General features: G+C 35.0%; 5 protein-coding genes across 9 annotated transcripts; 3 read left to right on the top strand and 2 right to left on the bottom strand.

Annotated features, from left to right (window-relative positions):
• On the bottom strand, positions 4,315-4,818 carry LOC104723037. Its single transcript, XM_010441329.2, has one exon. The coding sequence runs from the start codon at positions 4,762-4,764 to the stop codon at positions 4,387-4,389; it is 378 nt and encodes a 125-aa protein (XP_010439631.1). The 5' UTR covers positions 4,765-4,818; the 3' UTR covers positions 4,315-4,386.
• Positions 6,277-7,263, top strand: LOC104727894. Its single transcript, XM_010446956.1, has one exon. It carries the CDS (start codon positions 6,277-6,279, stop codon positions 7,261-7,263), a length of 987 nt encoding a protein of 328 aa, XP_010445258.1.
• Positions 12,612-14,450, bottom strand: LOC104723036. Of its 3 annotated transcripts, none has more exons than XM_010441327.1 (5): positions 14,346-14,450; positions 13,536-14,082; positions 13,389-13,447; positions 13,163-13,270; positions 12,612-12,957 (listed from the first exon to the last, which is right to left on the bottom strand). In XM_010441327.1, the coding sequence occupies exons 2-5, from the start codon at positions 14,040-14,042 to the stop codon at positions 12,876-12,878; spliced, it is 756 nt and encodes a 251-aa protein (XP_010439629.1). In that variant the 5' UTR covers positions 14,043-14,082; positions 14,346-14,450; the 3' UTR covers positions 12,612-12,875. The 3 variants fall into 3 exon arrangements, 2 of the variants coding, with proteins under 2 accessions (XP_010439629.1, XP_010439630.1); XM_010441328.1 differs by having other exon boundaries at positions 13,214-13,270; positions 14,346-14,449; XR_002034023.1 differs by having other exon boundaries at positions 12,910-12,957; positions 13,214-13,270; positions 13,389-13,457.
• On the top strand, positions 14,565-18,180 carry LOC104723035 (protein FAR1-RELATED SEQUENCE 1). Of its 3 annotated transcripts, none has more exons than XM_010441325.1 (7): positions 14,565-14,693; positions 15,128-17,180; positions 17,278-17,385; positions 17,458-17,526; positions 17,602-17,637; positions 17,740-17,790; positions 17,904-18,180. In XM_010441325.1, the coding sequence occupies exons 2-7, from the start codon at positions 15,201-15,203 to the stop codon at positions 18,159-18,161; spliced, it is 2,502 nt and encodes an 833-aa protein (XP_010439627.1). In that variant the 5' UTR covers positions 14,565-14,693; positions 15,128-15,200; the 3' UTR covers positions 18,162-18,180. The 3 variants fall into 3 exon arrangements, with proteins under 3 accessions (XP_010439627.1, XP_010439628.1, XP_019087820.1); XM_010441326.2 differs by having other exon boundaries at positions 17,894-18,077; XM_019232275.1 differs by lacking the exon at positions 14,565-14,693 and adding an exon at positions 14,709-14,817.
• On the top strand, positions 18,188-19,954 carry LOC104723034. Its single transcript, XM_019231837.1, has 6 exons — positions 18,188-18,192; positions 18,403-18,550; positions 18,636-18,710; positions 18,801-18,926; positions 19,018-19,229; positions 19,799-19,954. The coding sequence occupies exons 1-6, from the start codon at positions 18,188-18,190 to the stop codon at positions 19,815-19,817; spliced, it is 585 nt and encodes a 194-aa protein (XP_019087382.1). The 3' UTR covers positions 19,818-19,954.

Genomic DNA, 21,031 nt, shown 5'->3' with positions numbered 1-21,031 from the left:
TTTGAATAAAATTGAGTGGTAGAATATGATTAATGCATAATTTATTTTATTTTCAGTTATAATTTTATTTTAATGTGTGAGTTAAATGTATTGTGTTTATTGGGTCTTAAATATTGTTTAAAGCAATTAGAAAGCAAATAAAAAATAAAAAAATTAGAAAACATTAAATGAAAATCAACCAATAAGGAGAGACCAAAACCTTACTTTTATATATATGATATATTGATTTAAACTTTGAAATGTGAAATATATTATTAACAATAATTTTACATGAGAAATATATTAATTTAGCCAACCAAAATAATTAAAAAATATTAAAATTTAACCAAAAATATTTTCTCTTGAAAGATAAATAAGTTAGTAGGAGGAATGAATTAATGTACAATTATTGGATATGAGTTACATTTGATTTAAATAGAGTTACATGCCAAAATATTTTAATTTTTATAACCTAAAATGAAAGGAATACCAAGTGGCCGAATCAAAATTTACATGATTTGGTTGTTTGTTGATATAAACTCAACACCTACACATAATATTTCAAAATATAAAAATATTACTTTTGAAGTGACAAACTAAATTAGTNTGCTCTTTTAAATATATTAAATAAGTATGTTGTTGTTCCTACAAATAGGACAACATGTATTATAGTTTAACCATGGAGTTAAGCAATGGAAATTGTAATTGTGATCNAGTGCTAGATTTCATACTAATGGTTTCATCTTTAGAGAATTTAGTTAATGGTATTTTTTAAATTATATTTTATTTTTATATTTAAGTTCCTGTTGAATATGATTTCTTTTTTGGATCATTTGTTATTTTGATTAAACACACAAAAACCAATTGTTTAATTATGTTCTTTTTGTTTTCAAAAACCTCAAATCATAAAAAAAATATATATATTATATTGATCTTTGCAGATTTATCAATTGGATCACAAAACAAAATAGTCTTTATAATTAGAGTTGATAGACTTTACAAAACAAAATAGACTTTATAAATGGATAATTATATTGATCTTTAAATATTATATTGATCTTTATAAATTATTAAAAATGATACATGAATATGTGAGATAACCAGAGACATAATAGATAATTACATATGGATCATTTCAACTTTATGATCTTATTGTGTGGTGAATATTGTAAGGAAGTATGAAAATAATGACTTATAAGATGTTAATATAAAATAGAAAATGGAGATAAACATTTTAAAAGATTAAAATAAATATATAAGATATACATATCATACAAACTCTAAAACTAAGCTTTTACAATGATATTTGATTTGATTTTTTATAACCCATACAACAACAATAACAAAAAAAAAACAAAACAAAACAAAACAAAACAAAAAAGAGATTTGAGAGTAGTGGAAGAAGATGAGAGAATGAAAGAGTGATAGACTAAGAGAATAAGATAATGAGTATTTATAGGAAGAGAAATGATGAAAAATTATATTTAGAAAAATGAGAGTTACAATTATAATTTATTGTTTTGTTTTAATACAATTGATTAATATAACTTAGTGGAGAAATAAAGTTAATGCATAATTTATAGGGAGAATTCATATGATTTCAATTTTATATTATGTGAGTTATATGTGAAAATTAATTGTTTTTAAATTTGTGTTTTAATATAAATATTTTTTTGTTAAAATTGCATTTCCAAGTGGACCAATAGGGAGAGAGTGAAACCTTACTTTTATATATATGATTGAACTATCAATCAAAAATACGTTAAAATAACCAGCATTATTGTTCTATATGTGTTTTTGCCCGCGTCAAAAGGTAGACGAAAAGGGTTTTGCTTGAAACTTTGCATTGTAGTCATAATAATAATTGGTGGATAAGAGAAGTATTTTATATATAACTGTTTTAGATAAAAAAAATATATATTTAACTATAGCGTGTAAGAATACAAAGAAGCTATTTAGTTATCTTACAAGTCATTATGGTTTGGACCGGTTTGTAAACGGAATACACTTGTTGAGATTATCATAATTTGGGGGCTGTGTCTAGTGATAAAAGAAAAAAGAAATATGTTGGTGTCTACTGTCTAATAAGTTTCCGTCCTGTTCGAGTGGCTCGCAATTTCATACGATGTAACATGCGAATATCGTTACCGCCTAATTAAGAACTTGTGTCAAGTAGTCAAAAAAAAGAAACCCTAGAAGGAGAAGACTACGAAACTAGGGTTCGGCGAATTTGTCTCGAGTCGCTAACAAACATGCATCGCCTTCCACTATGCTTACTGCACGGGTTCCCAATTTTATATATTTTTCTATACAATTTATAAGTTTTGTATTTTATATTCTAAATTTCTAGTCACTGTAATTTTGGTGTTGAAAAAAATCATTGTAATATTAGGTAAGTTTAAGTAATAAAAGGTCATGTTTATCATCTACATCTACTACTATATATACTGAGGAAATTATGCATATTGACGTAATTAAGTCCGTATAAGTAAAGTTTGCCTTTGTTAATTTAGTAAAGTGCTCTACCAGAAAAATTAGTAAAGTTGTAAAAGAATAAAAACCCAAACAAAAATAAAAGTTGTAGAAGAAAAGGGATAAACCAATCTTAGTAAATTAATATAATTGATTTCTTTTACCAAAACAAAATAATAACAGATAAAATATTTGGTCCATCCAATGGGGTTGGTCAAGAATTACAAAACATTCTACACTAAATTAGTAAATTCAGGATTCAAGTTTCAGAAATTTTTTTTTTGCATTAACATTTATAAAATTAAAGTTTTGATGCTACAAACTAATTTATGTGTATTATTGTATGGACTTGTACTATTTATTGAAATATATTTTTCCTTATCGTTGTCTTTAGAAACCAATACGCGCGTGCATGAGTTCACCGAAAACCAAAATGAAGTGAGTGACGCTAACTAGGCCTGTAAACAGAACGGATATCCAGTTTTTTTTATATCTGTATCCGTAATTTGTTATCTGTATTTGTATCCAAAAATTTTGGATATCCTTTATCCGGATATCCGTTAACAATTTGATTATCCGCGAATATCCACGGATATCCGTAAATTTTTTTAAAAAAAAATATACGTATTTTAAACCAAAATACAGCGTATTTGTATAAAATACCAAAAATACCGGATTTCCGTATATAAATACCGGATTTCCGTATATAAATACCAAAAACCGAATATCCATTTTAAAATTTAGTATTATCCATATCTGTATCCGAATATAATATAGGGTATCCGAGAAAAAACGGATATCCGTTATCCGTTTTGAAATTTAGCACTATCTGTATTCGTATTCGTATCCATTTATCCTATATTTCACTATCCGTATTCGTATCCGTTTGTCTGGATATAGGCCTGGGCATTTGGTTAACCGTTCGGTTTCGGATCGGTTGTGTTCGGTTTCGGTTAGTTTGGATATAGTAATATAATAACCATTTGGATATTTTAGAAATTTTGGTTCGGTTCGGTTAGTTGAAGAGGTAACCATAACTAACATAAATTATATTGAAATTAACCAAACAAAATTAATATAACCAAAAGTAACCGAATATAACCGAAATTAACCAATAATACATAATAAAAGTACAAAAAGGGAAAAAAATATTGATCCTATTTTATAAAATAGTTAACTTTCTAAATTCAAAATAATAACATTTAGATATATTTATTATTTAAAGTATTTAATTGTTTTGAAAGTAGAAATAATTAATATTTTACAGTTTTGCATAATATTAAGTATATTATTTTTGGTATCTTCTAAATATTTGGATATTTCGGTTAACCATTTAATTATCGGTTCGGTTTGGTTCGGTTCGGTTCGGTTTTGGTTAATTTGGATATAGGATTTTACTAACCGTTCGGTTATTTGAAAAATTTTGGTTCGGTTTTGGTTTGATTTTTTTCGGTTCGGTTTGATCGGTTATTTGGTTACTGGTTATTTTGTCCAACCCTATCCGAATATCCATTTTTTTAGGAATGGATTCGGATACAAATACGAATAATAATCTCAGGCCTAACGCTAACGTTGCGTCTGGTACGTACTTCCTCAAATTGTTTGATTATGAAAGGAATAATAAACAATTAAACACTATTACCCAAATATGTAGTTAATTTCACTTTTTAGTTTAATCGGGTTATACTATTCTCACATGTATACATTACTTCCACCAACCGTTAATTGATAACAAAAATACTTGGCTACAAGTTTCAGGTTATTATACAATTAATTACATCTATGTTCCATAAAACAAGAATAATTAACTTTGTCCAAAGTCCAAATTACTAATACTGAAGATCATTTTTTAGTACACTTCAATTAAGAACAACAAATGATAGATTTAATTAAATTTAAGAAACTAAAAATCCAAGCTAACCAAATGACAAATCACTAGAACTCATGTGAAGCGGTAGAGAAGGATTCACGTGGAAGTGATGGTCTCTTCTTAAAAGTATTAGTAGTAACGTATCTCGAAGAAAATGCATAGAACCGAAAGTAATAATCCTCATCATCGGGAAGTGAACCACACGCGCCTCCGTCGAAGTTGAGTGAATAGCTCAGTGGATCGTACCGGCATTGCAACGAGCTCGCTTGTCTCCGAGCCGTCGTAGCCAGCAGCAACCTTCCTTTTCTCTTCAGTTTCCTGATGAGTCTCGCAAGACACGTGACGCAGCAGTTGGGCGGCGGAGTTGGGACATCGGACTTCTTCTTAGTAACGGCGGTTGTGGCGGCGGTCTTGCCGTCAGGTATATGCCGGGAAAATGCCATTTAAGTGACTGTCGGATAGAAGAGAGAGAGAGAGAGTGAGTGAGTGTGAGTGTGAGTGTGATGAATTATGATGAAGAGAATCTAACTTAATAGTCTGACAGGCGTATGTCTATATTTATAAGTAAGTTTATACAATCAAAATTTGATGTTATTATATAGTTAAAGATAAAGACAATATACTCACTTTTGACCCAAACAAACTAAAATATCATTGCTACTTGTTTTAGCAAATTAAGATATCTTCAAGTCTTTAACCAAGTAGACATAGTCAAATATTTTCTGTATATTGATCAAATCTAGATAACTATAACTCTATAAGTATATTTACTTGAAGACTATATAAACCCACTATTCTAGCATAATAAAACATTATCCATAAACCTATTTATAGATAAGGTAAACATGTATTTACAAGAGTTATGTTAAATATATATATATATATATATATATATATTTTAAAGGAGTTATGTTATATCATCGAAGTTCCATTCTTTATGTATATGTATTGATTAGTCAATAGATTATGGTAGGTACACAGTGCACATGGCTAGGAATCAAACACATGAAGCTGAGTCAAGAGTTCGTCTTCTTCACCATCTTTTTCCTTCTCATTTCTCTCCACTTTGTCTATTTATTGATTTATTTATGTCGATTGCATTGGCCCATTGTTTTTGATGGTTGGTTTATTAATTAAATCATTTAGTCGTAAACCGTATGATTTGTGTTTGTGCGGGCAGCCGGGCACAAATGGATATTCAAGGTTTAACGGAAAAGAAAAAAAATAAAAAGTAACCGGCCCATGTGAACGTTACACATATGACATATCATATCTATGCCTAGTCTTGCATAGAAATATACGCCCGTTGGTGTCTTTAAGACTAAAAACAAAGAAATATATGCCAATTATATATACTTAAAAGTGTGGAAAATCTCTTACCCAAGTCCATACTAATTTAGAATCTGAAAAAATAATCACAACCCAAATGTTTTTACACTTATAGATGTTTATAATGGTTTAATTATGATTAAACTTATAGTGATAAACTTGAAATCTGTCTCCTAATTTTATGATGATCTTTTGATATAGTGGATCAACAATCAAAAGCTACCTCTAATAGATAAAAAGTGGATGACCGTGAGTTAGTATATAATATGAACTCTTTTTGATTGCAGTGTAAGGACTTCATAGTGACTATATATATATATTAATATCAAGCCTCAAGCCCAACAACGATATACGGCCAAGTCTCATATCATAGTCCACATCAAAACCACGACAAGTCAAATGTGCACAGTCCTTAGAAGACAAAAACACAGGTTACACAAAAAAAACAGCAGACCAAACAAGATCCTACATTGTATCAAGGATCTAAAATGTTCTTAAGTAGTATAAGTATCAACACAATGTATCAAATAAGGTCAAGCAAGTAATATCAATATAAGTCTCTTCAGTTCAAATTCTCCTTTTATTCACATAGTATCAGAGCTTCTCTAACCTTAACAGGTGCTGTCATGGCAGAAGGTTATGGTTCCTATCCGTTTCCGTCCACCCTTCATGTTGCTAGTTCTGTTACCATCAAACTAAGTGATGGTAACTATCTCTTCTGGAAAACCCAGTTCGAATCGTTGCTTCGGTGTCAGAAGCTTCTTGGTTTTGTCAATGGGTCAGTCCCGAAACCCTCCGCTGTTCTAGTCACTAGCACCAACAATCATGCTGTCGAAGTTCCAAATCCATCGTATGAAGACTGGATCTGCACCGACGAGCTCATTAAGTCCTGGATCTTTGGTACACTCACTGAAGAGGTGCTCGGTCTTGTTCATGCCTTACCCACCTCTCAAGATGTCTGGTTGTCCCTTGCCGGCAATTTTAACAAGAGTTCTGTTGCCCGGGAATTTGATCTCCGTCGTCATCTTCAACTCCTTAACATCAAAGGTCAAACCTTTACTGATTACTGTCATGAGTTCCGGGCCGTCTGTGATAATCTGAGTTCCATTGGGAAACCGGTCGATGAAAACATGAAGATTTTCACGTTTCTTAATGGGCTGGGCCGTGAATATGACCCAATCTCAACGGTCCTTCAGAGCTCAATGTCTCGTACTCCTGCTCCTACCTTCAACGATGTTGTTTTGGAGATTTCCGGCTACGATTCGAAGCTCCAGTCGTACGAGACTCCCTCCGATGTCTCCCTGCATCTTGCCTTCCACACTCACCGTGGGGGGTGCTCTGGCTCGGGACTGCGCGGTCGTGGTAACAATCGAGGTCGCGGTGGCTACTCCACTCGTGGCCGCGGTTTCTCTCAACAGGTGAGCTCATCTGGCTGGACTCAATCTGGTAGTTCTTCATCTCGTCCTGTATGTCAAATTTGTGGTCGTATTGGGCATGTTGCTCTCAAATGTTGGAATCGTTTTGACAATTCCTATCAAAGTGATGATGTTCCCCAATCTCTTGCTGCTCTTCGTTTGTCTGATCCAAGTGGTAAGGAATGGGTTACTTACTGATTCTGGAGCCACAACTCACATTACCTCTACTGCTGAGTCTCTTTAGACGGCAACTCCGTACAATGGTTCTGAGAATGTAATGGTGGCTGATGGAACCTTTAAACCCATCACTCATGTTGGTTCTACTACGCTCACAACTCCAACAGGTAGTATCCCACTCTATGATGTTCTTGTCTGTCCAACCATGGAGAAATCGCTTTTATCGGTCTCCAAGTTGTGTGATGACTACCCTTGTGGAGTCTTCTTTGATTCTAATTATGTATATGTTATTGATTTACCAACTCAGAGGGTTGTGACCAAAGGACCACGTCGTGAAGGGCTTTATGTGTTGAAGAATGCAGAATTTGCAGCTTTCTACTCTAACCGTCAGATTACCGCCAGTGATATTGTGTGGCATCAACGTTTGGGACATGTGAACTTCCAACTTCTTCAACTCCTACAATCCAGCAAGGCTATTACCTTTAATAAGAGCAGCACCACTTCCGTTTGTGAACCTTGCCAAATGGGAAAGAGCACTAAGCTTCCTTTTTATTCTTCTAGTTCTTCTGTTAAGGAACCACTTGATCGATTACACTGTGATCTTTGGGGTCCATCACCGGTTGTATCTGTTCAAGGTTTCAAATATTATGTAGTTATTTTGGATGAATACTCTCGCTATTCTTGGTTATTTCCTCTCAAGTCTAAGTTTGATTTTTGCGATGTGTTTATGGTGTTCCAAAAACAAATTGAGAATCGGTTGGGTAAGAAGATTAAGGTGTTTCAAAGTGATGGTGGTGGTGAGTTTATTAGTACACGATTTCGAACACATCTACAAAGTCATGACATTCAACATTTGCTCTTGTGTCCTTCAACTCCAGAGCAAAATGGGATGGCTGAACGTAAACATAGACATATCACCGAGCTTGGCTTGTCTATGCTTTTTCAAAGTAAAACCCCATTAAAGTTTTGGATCGAAGCCTTCTACTCTGCCAACTTTATTAGTAACTTGCTTCCATCACCGTCTCTTAATCAGCAGAGTCCGCATGAATTGTTACTCAAGAGCAAACCGGATTACTCGTTCCTTCGCATCTTTGGCTCTGCGTGTTATCCCTGTTTGTGATCATCCACACAACACAAGTTTGAACCACGATCTCTTCAGTGCGTCTTTCTTGGATACCACGCACAATACAAAGGCTACCAGTGTCTTTATCCTCCTACTGGTCGTGTTTATATTAGTCGCCATGTGATCTTTGATGAGACATGCTTCCCTTTCCACGACAGATACAAGGATTTGGTCACCCTTCATAAAACTGGAACCCTTGGTGCTTGGCAGGCTGCGGATTCATCTCTCCCGACTCGTGTTCTGCTTGCTCTCCCATCCTATATCACAAATTCTCATCATGATTCCCAGTGGCTTGAATATGTTGTCTACTATCCTCAGGATTCTACTTGTTGTGATGATTCTCCTACGAGTGCTGCACGTAGCTCCTCTCCCTCTTCCTCACCTGATCACTCTACTGTGACTAATGAGGTACTTGACTCTCCTGATGAAGTTTCCACTCGCGATGATTCTGCTTCGGTTCAATCTCTTCATCCAATGACAACTCGGTCTAAATCTGGTGTTCATAAACCTAATCCACGTTATGCCCTTGTTGCAAGTAAAACAATCCCCTCTCTTCCCCAAACGGTTGCAGAAGCGTTGAAACATCCTGGTTTGAGGCAAGCTATGTTAGATGAGCTTAACTCCATCTTTGAGAATCATACTTGGGATTTGATCTCTCCGACTTCTGAGATGAACATATTGGGCTGTCGATGGGTTTTTACTGTAAAACTCAATGCTGATGGTACTGTCAACAAGCTGAAAGCACGACTTGTGGCTAAAGGTTTTAACCAAGAGGCTGGTATGGATTTTACTAAGACTTATAGTTCAGTTGTGTGGACTTCCACTATCCGCATTGTTCTCTCTGTTGCCACTGCCAAGAGCTGGGATATTACTTAACTTGATGTCAAGAATGCCTTCCTTCATGGTGATTTACAAGAGAATGTCTATATGGTTCAACCTCCCGGTTTTGAGGATGTCAGAAAACCAACTCATGTTTGCTCATTGCGCAAAGCTCTCTATGGATTAAAACAGGCCCCCATGGCATGATTTGACAAGTTCAGCAACTATCTCCTCGAATTCGGGTTTGTTTGCAGTAAAGTTGATCCCTCGCTGTTCACTTACCGGCGGAATGGTGACACGATGGTTCTATTGTTGTATGTGGACGACATTCTATTGACAGGTTCAAATCCTGCACTATTTAAATCTCTCATTGTTGAGCTTAGCTCTCGTTTTGCAATGAAAGACTTAGGGAACATTCATTACTTTTTTGGGCATTCAAGCACAAGTTCACTCCCACAGCTTATTCCTGCATCAAGAGAAATACACCGAAGAAATTATTCATCATGCTAGTATGGCAAAATGTAACTCTGTCAACACTCCGCTGCCCTTACGTCTTGACCACGTCTTCAACGATACATGGCCATTCTCTGAACCATCTTACTTCCGGAGTCTTGCTGGGAAACTTTAATACTTGACCATTACACGTCCTGATATTCAATTTGCTGTTAACTTCATATGTCAACGGATGCACTCCCCCCATTATGTCTGATTTTGCCCTTCTCAAACGCATTCTTCGCTATCTTCGTGGGACTTCCAAAATGGGTCTGCATCTCTACAAAAACAGTCCTCTTCATCTTGTTTCTTACAGCGACAGTGACTATGCTGGATGCAAGGATACTCGTCGCTCTACCTCCGGATTATGTGTTCTGTTGGGTATTAATATTATCTCTTGGTCTGCAAAACGGCAACCTACTGTCTCTCGGTCCTCCACGGAAGCCGAATACCGTGCTCTTGCCTCTACTGCTTCGGAACTTACTTGGATTGCTTCTGTTATGCGTGACTTAGGCATCTCTCAGTCTCATGCTACTCTCCTTCAATGTGATAACCTTTCGGCTGTGCATCTTTCCGCAAACCCGGTTCTACATAATCGCTCTAAACACTTTGACGTTGATTATCACTATGTTCGCGAGCAGGTGGCACTTGGTCTCCTTGAAGTTCAACATATCCCGGCCGAACTACAACTTGCTGATATCTTCATCAAGTCTTTGCGAAGACCATCCTTCCAGCAGCTGCGACACAAACTGCATGTGCGACTCCCTCCCACACTCAGTTTGCGGGAGAATGTTAATATCAAGCCTCAAGCCCAACAACGATATACGGCCCAAGCCTCATATCAGAGTTCACATCAAGACCACGACAAGTCAAATGTGCACAGTCCTCCACTGCAACCACATCTGCAACCGAAGAAGACAAAAACGCAGGTTACACAAAAAGAACAGCAGACCAAACCTGATCCTACTCTAAACATTGTAATATCAAACCGTTTTAGTCTCATCCTATCAGAAAAAGAATAGTTCGATGATTGACAAGTGTAACAAGATCCTACATTGTATCAAAGATCTAGAATGTTCTTAAGTAGTATAATTATCAACACAATGTATCAAATATAGTCAAACAAGTAATATCAATAAAAGTCTCTTCAGTTCATATTCTCCTTTTATTCACAATTTATACGATGTAATCCATTGTGGATCTATAGATAATAAGTGTATTTTACATAATTACGAGTTCGACTATATATATGGTTGAAATTATTCATGTATGAACATTCCTGTAAAAAGCCAACCCTCTTTATAGTGCTGTTGTAAAAATTGTTATATATCTTATCGATAAATATATCATTTTATCATACGGAAACTTCAAATGACATAGATCGCGCACATGTCCACATTGACGTAAATAAATAAAACCAAACATGATGAGATCTACCACGTATATACGTGCTCAGGGCTCGTAAAGCATGATGAGTTTGATTAGTATCCGTTGTAAAAGAAAAGATTAATTAGTATCCACAAAATGTTTTGAAATATAAATATTATATTCGGACCAAAAGTAAAGTACATATAAACTATAGTCTTCAGCCCTGATCAAGTCATCATTGACCAAAAAGTATATACATAATTACATTAACATATAGACTTAGTGTGTAAAGCACATATACATATTTACATTAACTGATTAGCATATAGACTTAGTGTGTGAAGCACGTGATCATCAGTTTTAGCAGGCCCATCATTTGAACCATCAAACATGTTAATAAGAAATTACTTATTATGCTAAGAGAAGTCACTATATAACTAATATACATATAGTTTCTTCTTTTTGTAGTATATGTAAAAGAAAAAGAAGATCTAACATAGATCCGTGAATTCATACATTCACTAGTTTGAACTTTTTTGGGAATAATAATAGCGTCCCGACTCCCGTGAGAACATAATAAAAGTGTTTAGTACTCCCTTTGTATTAGAATAGATGATTTTTTTACACTTTCACATTAAGAAAAATATGTAATGTTTAGCAATAAATACATTATTATTCATAATAACATATTTTTATAATTATTAACCAATAGTAATTCATCAAAGTTTTAAATTCTCAATTAATGATTCTTGAAATTTGTAAATTTTAGTATTAATTAATAAAAATATACAGAAAATCATCTATTGTGATACAAGAAAAAATTCAAAAAAATCATGTATTGTGAAACAGAAGGAGTATATTATAAAAGTTAGCAAAGGACTGAAAGTATACGAATGGGATGAGTTATCAAACATCACTTGTAAAATATAGTTGTAGAAGCATATAGTTATTATCGAATCAAACAGAAACATTCATACGAACAGAGTTTTACTTAATATAACAAACACACACGCTTCTTTTCTTTTTTGTAGAGAGTAGTAACTTTTAACTTTAAGATTCAACCAAAAGTAAATACTTTCTTGAAAAAAAAAAAAACATTCTTGAGAAAGTTTTGTTGGCATCATTCATCAGTTTCTTAAGACCAATATTTCTACAATTTTCTTCAAAGGGGGAACAAAGAGAGAAATAAGTTATGGTTATTTAAACCCTGACATTATTGCCCAAGAATATGTGTTCTTCGGAAAAAGGGTCTCCTGCTATTTGTAGGTTTAATTATCAAAGGTACAATTACTTTATTCACACAGAAATATTCTTGAAATTCATATTGCTGTCACAAAAAAAAATATCATCTTCTATAGTTTGTTTCAACTATAAAAACAATTATATGTTGTTAACTATGGAAAAAGTTCACCTACAAAGTCTCCAGATTTGGAGTTCTTTATTCTACTAATTGCGCTAATTATTGTTTTCGAAAATAATCTTATAATGATTTTTGTGTCAAGCTAATCTAGTGGAAAAATTAATGCGTTAAAATAATTGTCTTCAATTTTAGATATACACTTCCATCTACCAAAACAGACGAAGTTACTTATTCTTCACTGCAACTTAGGGTGAACATTCAAACTTTTAAGTATATGATTTGCTTTCCATCAACGAGAAGAGAGAGAGTAACCACTAGATATCAAATCCAAATGCAAGAAAGACAATGAATCTTTGACCTTTTCCTTTGATCATCATCAGAGAGTTTCAAACAAGGTTTTAGAGATCATTCAACTTGCTTTGACCTGCAGTTTCTGAAAATCCAATGGCCTTCTCGCTTCTCGCTTGAGGTTTACATCTCCAAGCTCTTCGTGAACATCATCGTCGTGGAGCCCATCCTGTCATCTCCAAACCCACAGGCTTTGAAGAATGGCCTGACAAACATGTTAATTTATCAGTAGATATATACATAAAGGATTCTGCATCCACCTAATCTCATACTAATACCAATTCACCCATATTCAAGTTATCATCAGCAAGATACCATTACCATATCCGTGGTTAAAATATACAACACTGTCTATATCCTTCGATCCTAAACATAGCGTGAAAGAATACAGTAAAAAAAAAAAAACTCACAAGTTGCTAAGGATGAGTATTAGTTGTCTCAGAGGTAATGATGGTAGGTACCTTTCATCCTCGAAGCAGAGAGCTGCTATGTCGTAGATGTCTCTGCTTGTGAGATGCCTATTGAAAACAGTTTTTTAATGAATGAGGCAATTTGCTAGTTCAGGAACTAACCTTTAAGAAAAAGTCAAGGGGAGTTTTGAGTAAAGCAAAATCATAGTGGAAAATACCATCACACCTGACAATTCTGTTAACTATCAGTCTACCAATTCCCATCCGTTGTAGTGAAGGTATAACCTGGAAAACACTGAAACCAAATTACACATCTTAGCACCAAAGAGAAGGTATTACAGCTCGAGTAGACCATCTACAGATTAAAAAATACCATTAGATCATGGATAGAAGCAGTCAAGCCATGATCAGAATAAGCACGACCGAATCCAACAAGCTGTCCAGTAGAAGGAGTGAGAGGTAACGCATTCTGCAACAGGTCTCCCAGAGAGCTCTCATCCTTATTCTGTCTCCTAAACTCTGAAGGATACAAAGATGAAGACAAATTATCTTCCTCAGAGTACAAAACCGCATCATGAAGAGGTTTGCAGAACACAGAGATAACAACATCGCTCCGGGAGATAGCTGTACGAAGCTTTTTCACGTCAACAATCTTGTCGACGTTGCCGCTGCCATTCTCGGACAAACGGTTGCAAGAGTGGTTACAAAGTGAATACAAATTCCTCAATTCCTCTATATTTATGTCTTTCTTCAACGTAGAGATATATACAGGTATTGACCGAGGCAATGCTGATGCAGCATCATCAGGTTTTTTTCTTCTTGCCCACCTCAGTTCCATAGATACAAGAGGAGAAGTACCAAAACAACCCGCTAAACCCATTTTTACTAAGCAATCTTGATCACACACAGTAATGCACCATCTAATCAATCAAAACAGGACATGAAAATCAAAATCTCACAGTGGACTATAGACTTAAATTAAATTCACATTCCAGTCACGTATTTTAGCTAAGGAATTACATAAAGTTTCAATTTTTATGGTTTCCAATGAGCGAAAGATTGCAAATTTCTCAGAAGCGAGCTCAATCAACATTTACAAGACGCAAACTTTACTGTGAAATCTAACTACCAGAAGCTTAAATCTCTAAGATTTATCAGATATATTCACAAAAATCAATTAAACCTGGGGAACAGTTCTGTCAATCCGATCAAATCAGAAAATTTTTTCCTCCAATTTCGTATTTTTCCATCTGCGTAGGTGAAGTCGTGAGGAAGAAGAGCCTAGGAACAAGATAACCAGAAAACAAAATGTGTGGCTTAAGATTTTTCCCGGTTATTGAAAAAAAAGAATCCGGTTAGGCTAAAATAACCGGAAGAAGAGGTAAGAGAACCGCGAGTATAGAAAAAGCGAGTACGACGCCTCCGACTCTTTTTGCCCTAAAGATCAAAGATTCCGCGGAGATGAAAATAGAATCTGTACTCGCCTCCGGTCATCACTCTCCCCTGTCTTCTTCTTCATCATCATCATCATGTAATCATATCTATCTTTATTAGTTCTCTCAATAAATATATCATCTTTGCACTTTAGTGGACTAGTTTCTAATTTTCTCTGTTTATAGATCTTCATTTTGAGTTGCTTAAATCACTGCTTCAAGGTTTTGTTTAGTAGAACATGAGTTTCATTCTATGGTGTTTTATACTCTGTTATAACTATTTGGGTCCGATGATTCGAGCTGAATTTTAGATAATGGGACTTTGTATGGTTGACTTTTCTTTGTTACAGTGATTCGTTTCCATATCTGAAAGATGTTTTTGCTTACATTTTGAGGTTTTTGTCTGATACTAAGTTTTCAATTGCTCAATTGAATACTACAATGTCTTTGTAAATAGTAAAGCTTATGTTTTTCTCATTAATGTTTGCAACTTGGAAGCTAAGCTGATCATGTTTGTTTCAACAATCAACAGGTATGCTTTTGATCAAAATAGCTTTTGGTTTTGAGGGGTGAAGGGATTGAACTAATTGAGGATTGGTTTAGAAATGCTGTCAGGAGAGTGTAGTAATGTGCAGTTGGATGATCATAGGACTAACTTAGAGATCAATGAAGGGAGAGAATTTGAATCTAAAGAGGAAGCATTTGAGTTCTACAAAGAATACGCTAACTCTGTTGGGTTCACTACCATTATAAAAGCTAGTCGTCGTTCAAGAATGACCGGGAAGTTCATCGATGCCAAGTTTGTTTGTACGCGATATGGGAGCAAGAAGACTGATGTAGATAATGGTTTAGGTATTGATGGGTTTAACATTCCTCAAGCAAGAAAACGAGGTAGAATCAACCGTTCATCATCGAAAACTGATTGTAAAGCGTGTTTACATGTTAAGAGAAGGCAAGATGGGAGGTGGGTTATTCGTAGTTTGGTAACAGAACATAACCATGAAGTCTTCACTGGTCAAGCCAAGTCCTTGAGAGAGTTGGGTGGGCGTAAAAAGCTTGAGAAACAAAACGGTGCTATTGTGAAAGAGGTGAAAATCAGAAAGCTTTTAGCTCTAGAGGATGGGGATGTGGAGAGACTTTTAAACTTCTTTACGGATATGCAAGTTGAGAACCCTTTCTTCTTTTATTCCATTGATCTCAGCGAGGAGCAGAGTCTAAGAAACATTTTTTGGGTTGATGCAAAAGGCAGATTGGATTATACTTGTTTCTGTGATGTTGTATCCATTGACACTACATTCATCAAGAACGAGTATAAGTTGCCTCTTATTGCTTTTACTGGTGTGAACCACCATGGACAGTTACTGTTGCTTGGTTGTGGATTATTATTAACAGACGAGTCTAAATCTGGATTTGTTTGGACTTTCCGGGCATGGTTGAAGGCAATGCACGGATGCCAACCCAAAGTTATACTTACCAGACATGACCAAACGCTCAAAGAAGCTGTCTCGGAGGTGTTCCCATCTTCTAGACATTGTTTTTATATGTGGGATACTTTTGGTCAGATGCCAGAAAAGCTTGGTCATGTTATGAGACAAGAGAAAAGCTTTATGGATGAGATAAATGATGCTATTTACGGGTCTTGGAAGAACGATGAATTTGAAAAAAATTGGTGGGAGGTAGTTGATAGGTTTCATATGAGAGACAACGCCTGGCTTCAGTCCTTGTATGAAGATAGGGAACATTGGGTTCCTGTGTATATGAAAGATGTATCTTTAGCGGGAATGTGTACAGCTCAAAGATCAGATAGCGTGAACTCTGTTTTTGATAAATACATTCAAAGGAAAACTACATTAAAATCATTTCTTGATCAATACAAGACGATGATACAAGAGAGGTACGAAGAGGAAGAGAAAGCGGAGATTGAGACATTGTATAAACAACCCGGACTTAAGTCTCCTTCACCATTTGGGAAGCAAATGGCTGAAGTATACACGCGTGAGATGTTCAAGAAGTTTCAGGTGGAGGTGTTGGGAGGAGTTGCTTGTCATCCGAAGAAAGAAAGTCAAGAAGATGAGGTTAACAAAAAGACTTTCAGGGTTCAAGATTATGAACAGAACCGTGCTTTCCTTGTGGGATGGGACTCTGAATCATCTGAAGTTGTCTGTTCCTGTCGGTTGTTTGAGTTCAAAGGTTTTCTTTGTAGGCATGCAATGATTGTTCTGCAGATGTCTGGGGAACCTAGTATTCCTTCTCAGTATGTGTTGAAGCGTTGGACAAAGGATGCTAAAAGCAGAATATTCATGGAACTTGATCAGATTGATGTAGAATCAACCAAGGCTCAACGGTACATGGATCTTTGTCTCCGTTCTTTGAAATTGAGTGAGGAAGCATCTTTATCTGAAGAGAGCTACAACGCCGTGATTAATGTGCTGAATGAAGCTTTAAGAAAGTGTGAGAACAAGAGTAACTTGATCCAAAATGTGGAAGAGTCAGAATCGGTTATAGCTCAAGATCTTCCAATACATGAAGAACAGAACAACACATATGAGATGAACAAAGACGATAATGTAGCTGACACAGGACAGGTTTGGTTTTCTTCTCAGATGATTTCGTGGACTACTGATCTCTTGATCTTTCCCTTAAGGCCAGTATTTAGTCTAACCTGGCTTTCTCTTTGTGAAGGAACATTCATTGCAAGAAGTCTGGAAAGTAACCGCTTTGCAAGAACAAAGAAACAGATACTCTATTCTAGATGACTACCTCAGTGCCCAACATATGTCTCATGAAATGGTATACGAGAATAGTCATTTACAGTATAAAAAGGTTCAATATCCAAACTTAGTTCCTCTGTGTGATCCACAGGGACAAATCAACCCGATGGCCTCAAATCGCAATGGATATTGTACTGTCCATCCAAACATACAGTCGCTGGTAAGTGTGTTACCAAGTTTTGGAAATAGAGTCTCCGAGATGTGTTGCTGATTCTTTATGTTAATCTCATTGCAGGGGCAATCCATAACTCATCAAAGGCTTTATGGAACTGTAAGTTGTTCTCTGAATCAAGTCAACATGGCCCTTGTTTTGATCTCATTTATGCATTTGAGCAGGTTTGATTAAAGTTTATATATATATGAATTATGGCAGGAACAATTAAGTTTCAGACCAGAAGCTATGTATGAAAGACTCCAAGACATGGTAAAAGACTTGAACTACAACTTTTAAAGCTAACTCAAAATTTCAGGTGTTTCTCTATTCACAAAGGAATCAAAAGAGTTTGTGTTTTATTCATGAATGTTAGGGACAATCAGACGTTAGACATCATCCGCAGCAACATTGCAATGCTTCAAAACATCAACAATCCAACAGGAATTTCACTCACTGATCAGTCAGTCACTAGCTCTTCCGTTTTCAAGCCATTTAATTTTTTTAATTTTACTTTCGATGATAGAAATGAACATATGTATATACAGTATAGACAAATGTTGCAGACTTGCAGCTTAGTCCCCTGTAGATTAGGTTTATTATATTTATCTAACCTCATTTTACTTACCAAGTTACCAAAATAAAATTGATGATATTTTTTTACCCAAGAATGTTGTTTTTATCGTTAAAGAGTTACAATATATTTTCCTATCTTTGTGAAACCCTAGAAAATTAAACATAAGCATCGTCACTAATTATTTTGATCTCCCACATCTCTAATAGATTCAATATTCATCGTTACGCAACAACAATCACATTTTCTTTTCCTTTTTTTTTTGGGAGTCATAGCTTCTCTCTCTAAAAGATATATCATGTGTAACCGAGATGGTTTCAAGTATTAACAGAGGAAAACTTAGATGGATACTGCGAAAAGCATTCTTGTGGTTTCCGAAAATACATCTTCAGGTTCGAGTCATGCGACGTTGTGTGCCTCGATGGCATAGATCCGTACCATATTCAACCTCATGTTCAAGTATGTTCTTCGTATCTATAAACCCTAATCACATTTTATGTTCGTTCGTAATTATAAAATCTTCATCTTGAATTACTTAATGCAGGTGGTGACCTTGTTTGATGTTAACGGTCTTTACATAGAAGAAATCTCTAATATTTTTTATTGTTCCCAAATTCAAGTAACACAACATATACAATTACCTCCATCTATTAATCTTTCTAGAATTCTAAGGACTTTTCTTGAACACTTACTTTTTTTTTTTAATAAGAATAATGGTTTCGTTGGAGAGAAGGGGCTGATAGCGTTGAGGCCATGGCGGGGATGTGTAAGATCTAAAGAAGGTTGTACTAAACATGTCCGTTGCACTTCCAAGTTCTGCTCTTTCACATGCAAGGTCCCCTGTTGTTCATATATCTTTCTCAAAAGTCACGGAAAAAAAAAAGACTGAATGAATTTTTTATCTAAAGACTGGTGTTATTTAGGAGGTGGAACATGTTTTGGAGCATGAAGGTGATTTGTCTAGCATCACTAGAAATTGTTCAGTGGATGATTCAAGATCAAAGATATCCGAACATGTTGGTGATCTATCGCTCCATCCATGTGGTGATCCAGAGAAAATCTTTCCACTCAAGAAGAGGTCTGGAAGACGAATAGAGTTTTATGACAGTGACGAATTCGAAGAAACCTTTGCATACAGGTATAAAAAAGGATTTTTCTCTCTTTCTTGTGTTACTAGTTTTAGAGATATGTCTTGGTTCTATACATTGTTCACAACATTTTCTTTTTTGGATAATATATCTTAGCTTGAGATCAGGAGATTGTTTAGTAGTCTTTGGCTTTGCAATACTACATGTTGAGAACCCTCGGCATCCACAACCGATAATAACTGTAGCCATGTTAGCTATCGAAGCAGGAAACAAATTACAAGCCTAACAAGTGCTCCTAGTGCAATGTCTGAGACATGCCAAGTTAAATGAGACACTATATAGGTTTGAGTTTATTTTCAAGGGATGAATTTTAGTTTGTTTGGTTAGGGGGACTATAGGTTTTTTCTTTGTAATATGTGCTTGTGGAAAGATAATGAAATAACTAAGCAACAAAGTAATAGAGAATGAGAAATGAACACATAACATAATAAAGCTTAATGATAGGAAATGCGATTTAGGATAGGTGTTGAGAGCTACGTTGATGGATGCTTGATGATGCGTGCGTGTTTTCTACTTAAATTGATCATTTTAATGATTTTTTTTATTTACATCTCTTTAGACCTCGAAGGAGAGCCTGATCGAGACTAGTCTTAGGATCTGGTGATGACTAGAATGCGCAAAGATGAAGTTAAAATGCTGGTTATAGAAAATGTTTTGGGATCCTTTTGGAAATTTTCGTTCGGTTTTAATACTTTCTTTGGCTCTTTTGTTTGAGCGGTAGCCTACGGATGATGTAATTTCGTTTCAGTTGTAGACAACTGAAAAATTGTTGCTTAGATTTAAAAGATTTAGACTTTGCTATTACATGATTTGAGTATTTCGCATGAAAATTCCTTAACATGATTGACATTAACGATCAGGCCCGGCATTTGAATTTGTGCATGGTTTACTCTAAATGTTATAAAACGTTTTTAATTTTTAATGTTAACAAAAAAAAAATCCATAGATTCAGTAAAGAAGTATCTTGAATAATCGTATGTATATAAGGACATCGTAATATTTTAACTGTCCAAGAACAAATATGAAAAGTTGTAGAAAATTTCAATTAAACAAGTTTGAGTATGTATATAATTTTAATAGGTTTCTCTATTGTCAACTAACTAGTTTGAATTCAAATGAACGATCTTGGAGGTGTAACACCGGAAACCACAAGTATAAGTCACATGTAAACGACATGATCATAGTTCGTTGAACATTGGCGATAACTGAGATTTGAGCTTTCTGGTCAATATGTATTACAAATTAGTTAAATAGCCTAGTCAATCATTCTAAATTGTTTACATCTATATTTAAAATGTTCTAGTTTTTCAGAATTGAAGTATATGAAAAATGAATTACTAATCGTTCAAGATAAAAATATGAACATTGTAAAAAGAAGATATATAAGAACATTTGATATGTCATATATATGTGTAAGTTGTTTTCTGAATCAGTCTGCATAAAACACACTTTGATCTCATCTCATATGAAGTTAAGCAGGTCTGATGTTGAAATTATTGTGCAGGAACAATCGAGTTGCGACAAGAAGCTTTGATCAAAACGTTCAACATACTGTACATGAAAGGTTGCAAGATTTGGTAAAAGACTTTAGCAGAGCTTTTTTAGCTTTTCTAGTTTTCAGATGTCGTCAAGAGGGCTGTATGTATTCATGATGTTAGGGACAGTCGGGAGTGTTAGAATAGTGATGGTCTCTTTCTCTTAATTAGTTTGTAATTCCACGTTATATCTTCTCCAAACTCTGAAGACATGTTGTATATAAAATTTGATGGTCTCTTGGTTTGTAATTCGATGT

Source organism: Camelina sativa, chromosome 11, assembly GCF_000633955.1.
Source record: "Camelina sativa cultivar DH55 chromosome 11, Cs, whole genome shotgun sequence".
In the NCBI taxonomy this organism is placed as follows: Eukaryota; Viridiplantae; Streptophyta; class Magnoliopsida; order Brassicales; family Brassicaceae; genus Camelina; species Camelina sativa.
This window is presented reverse-complemented; position numbering and strand designations above follow the sequence as displayed.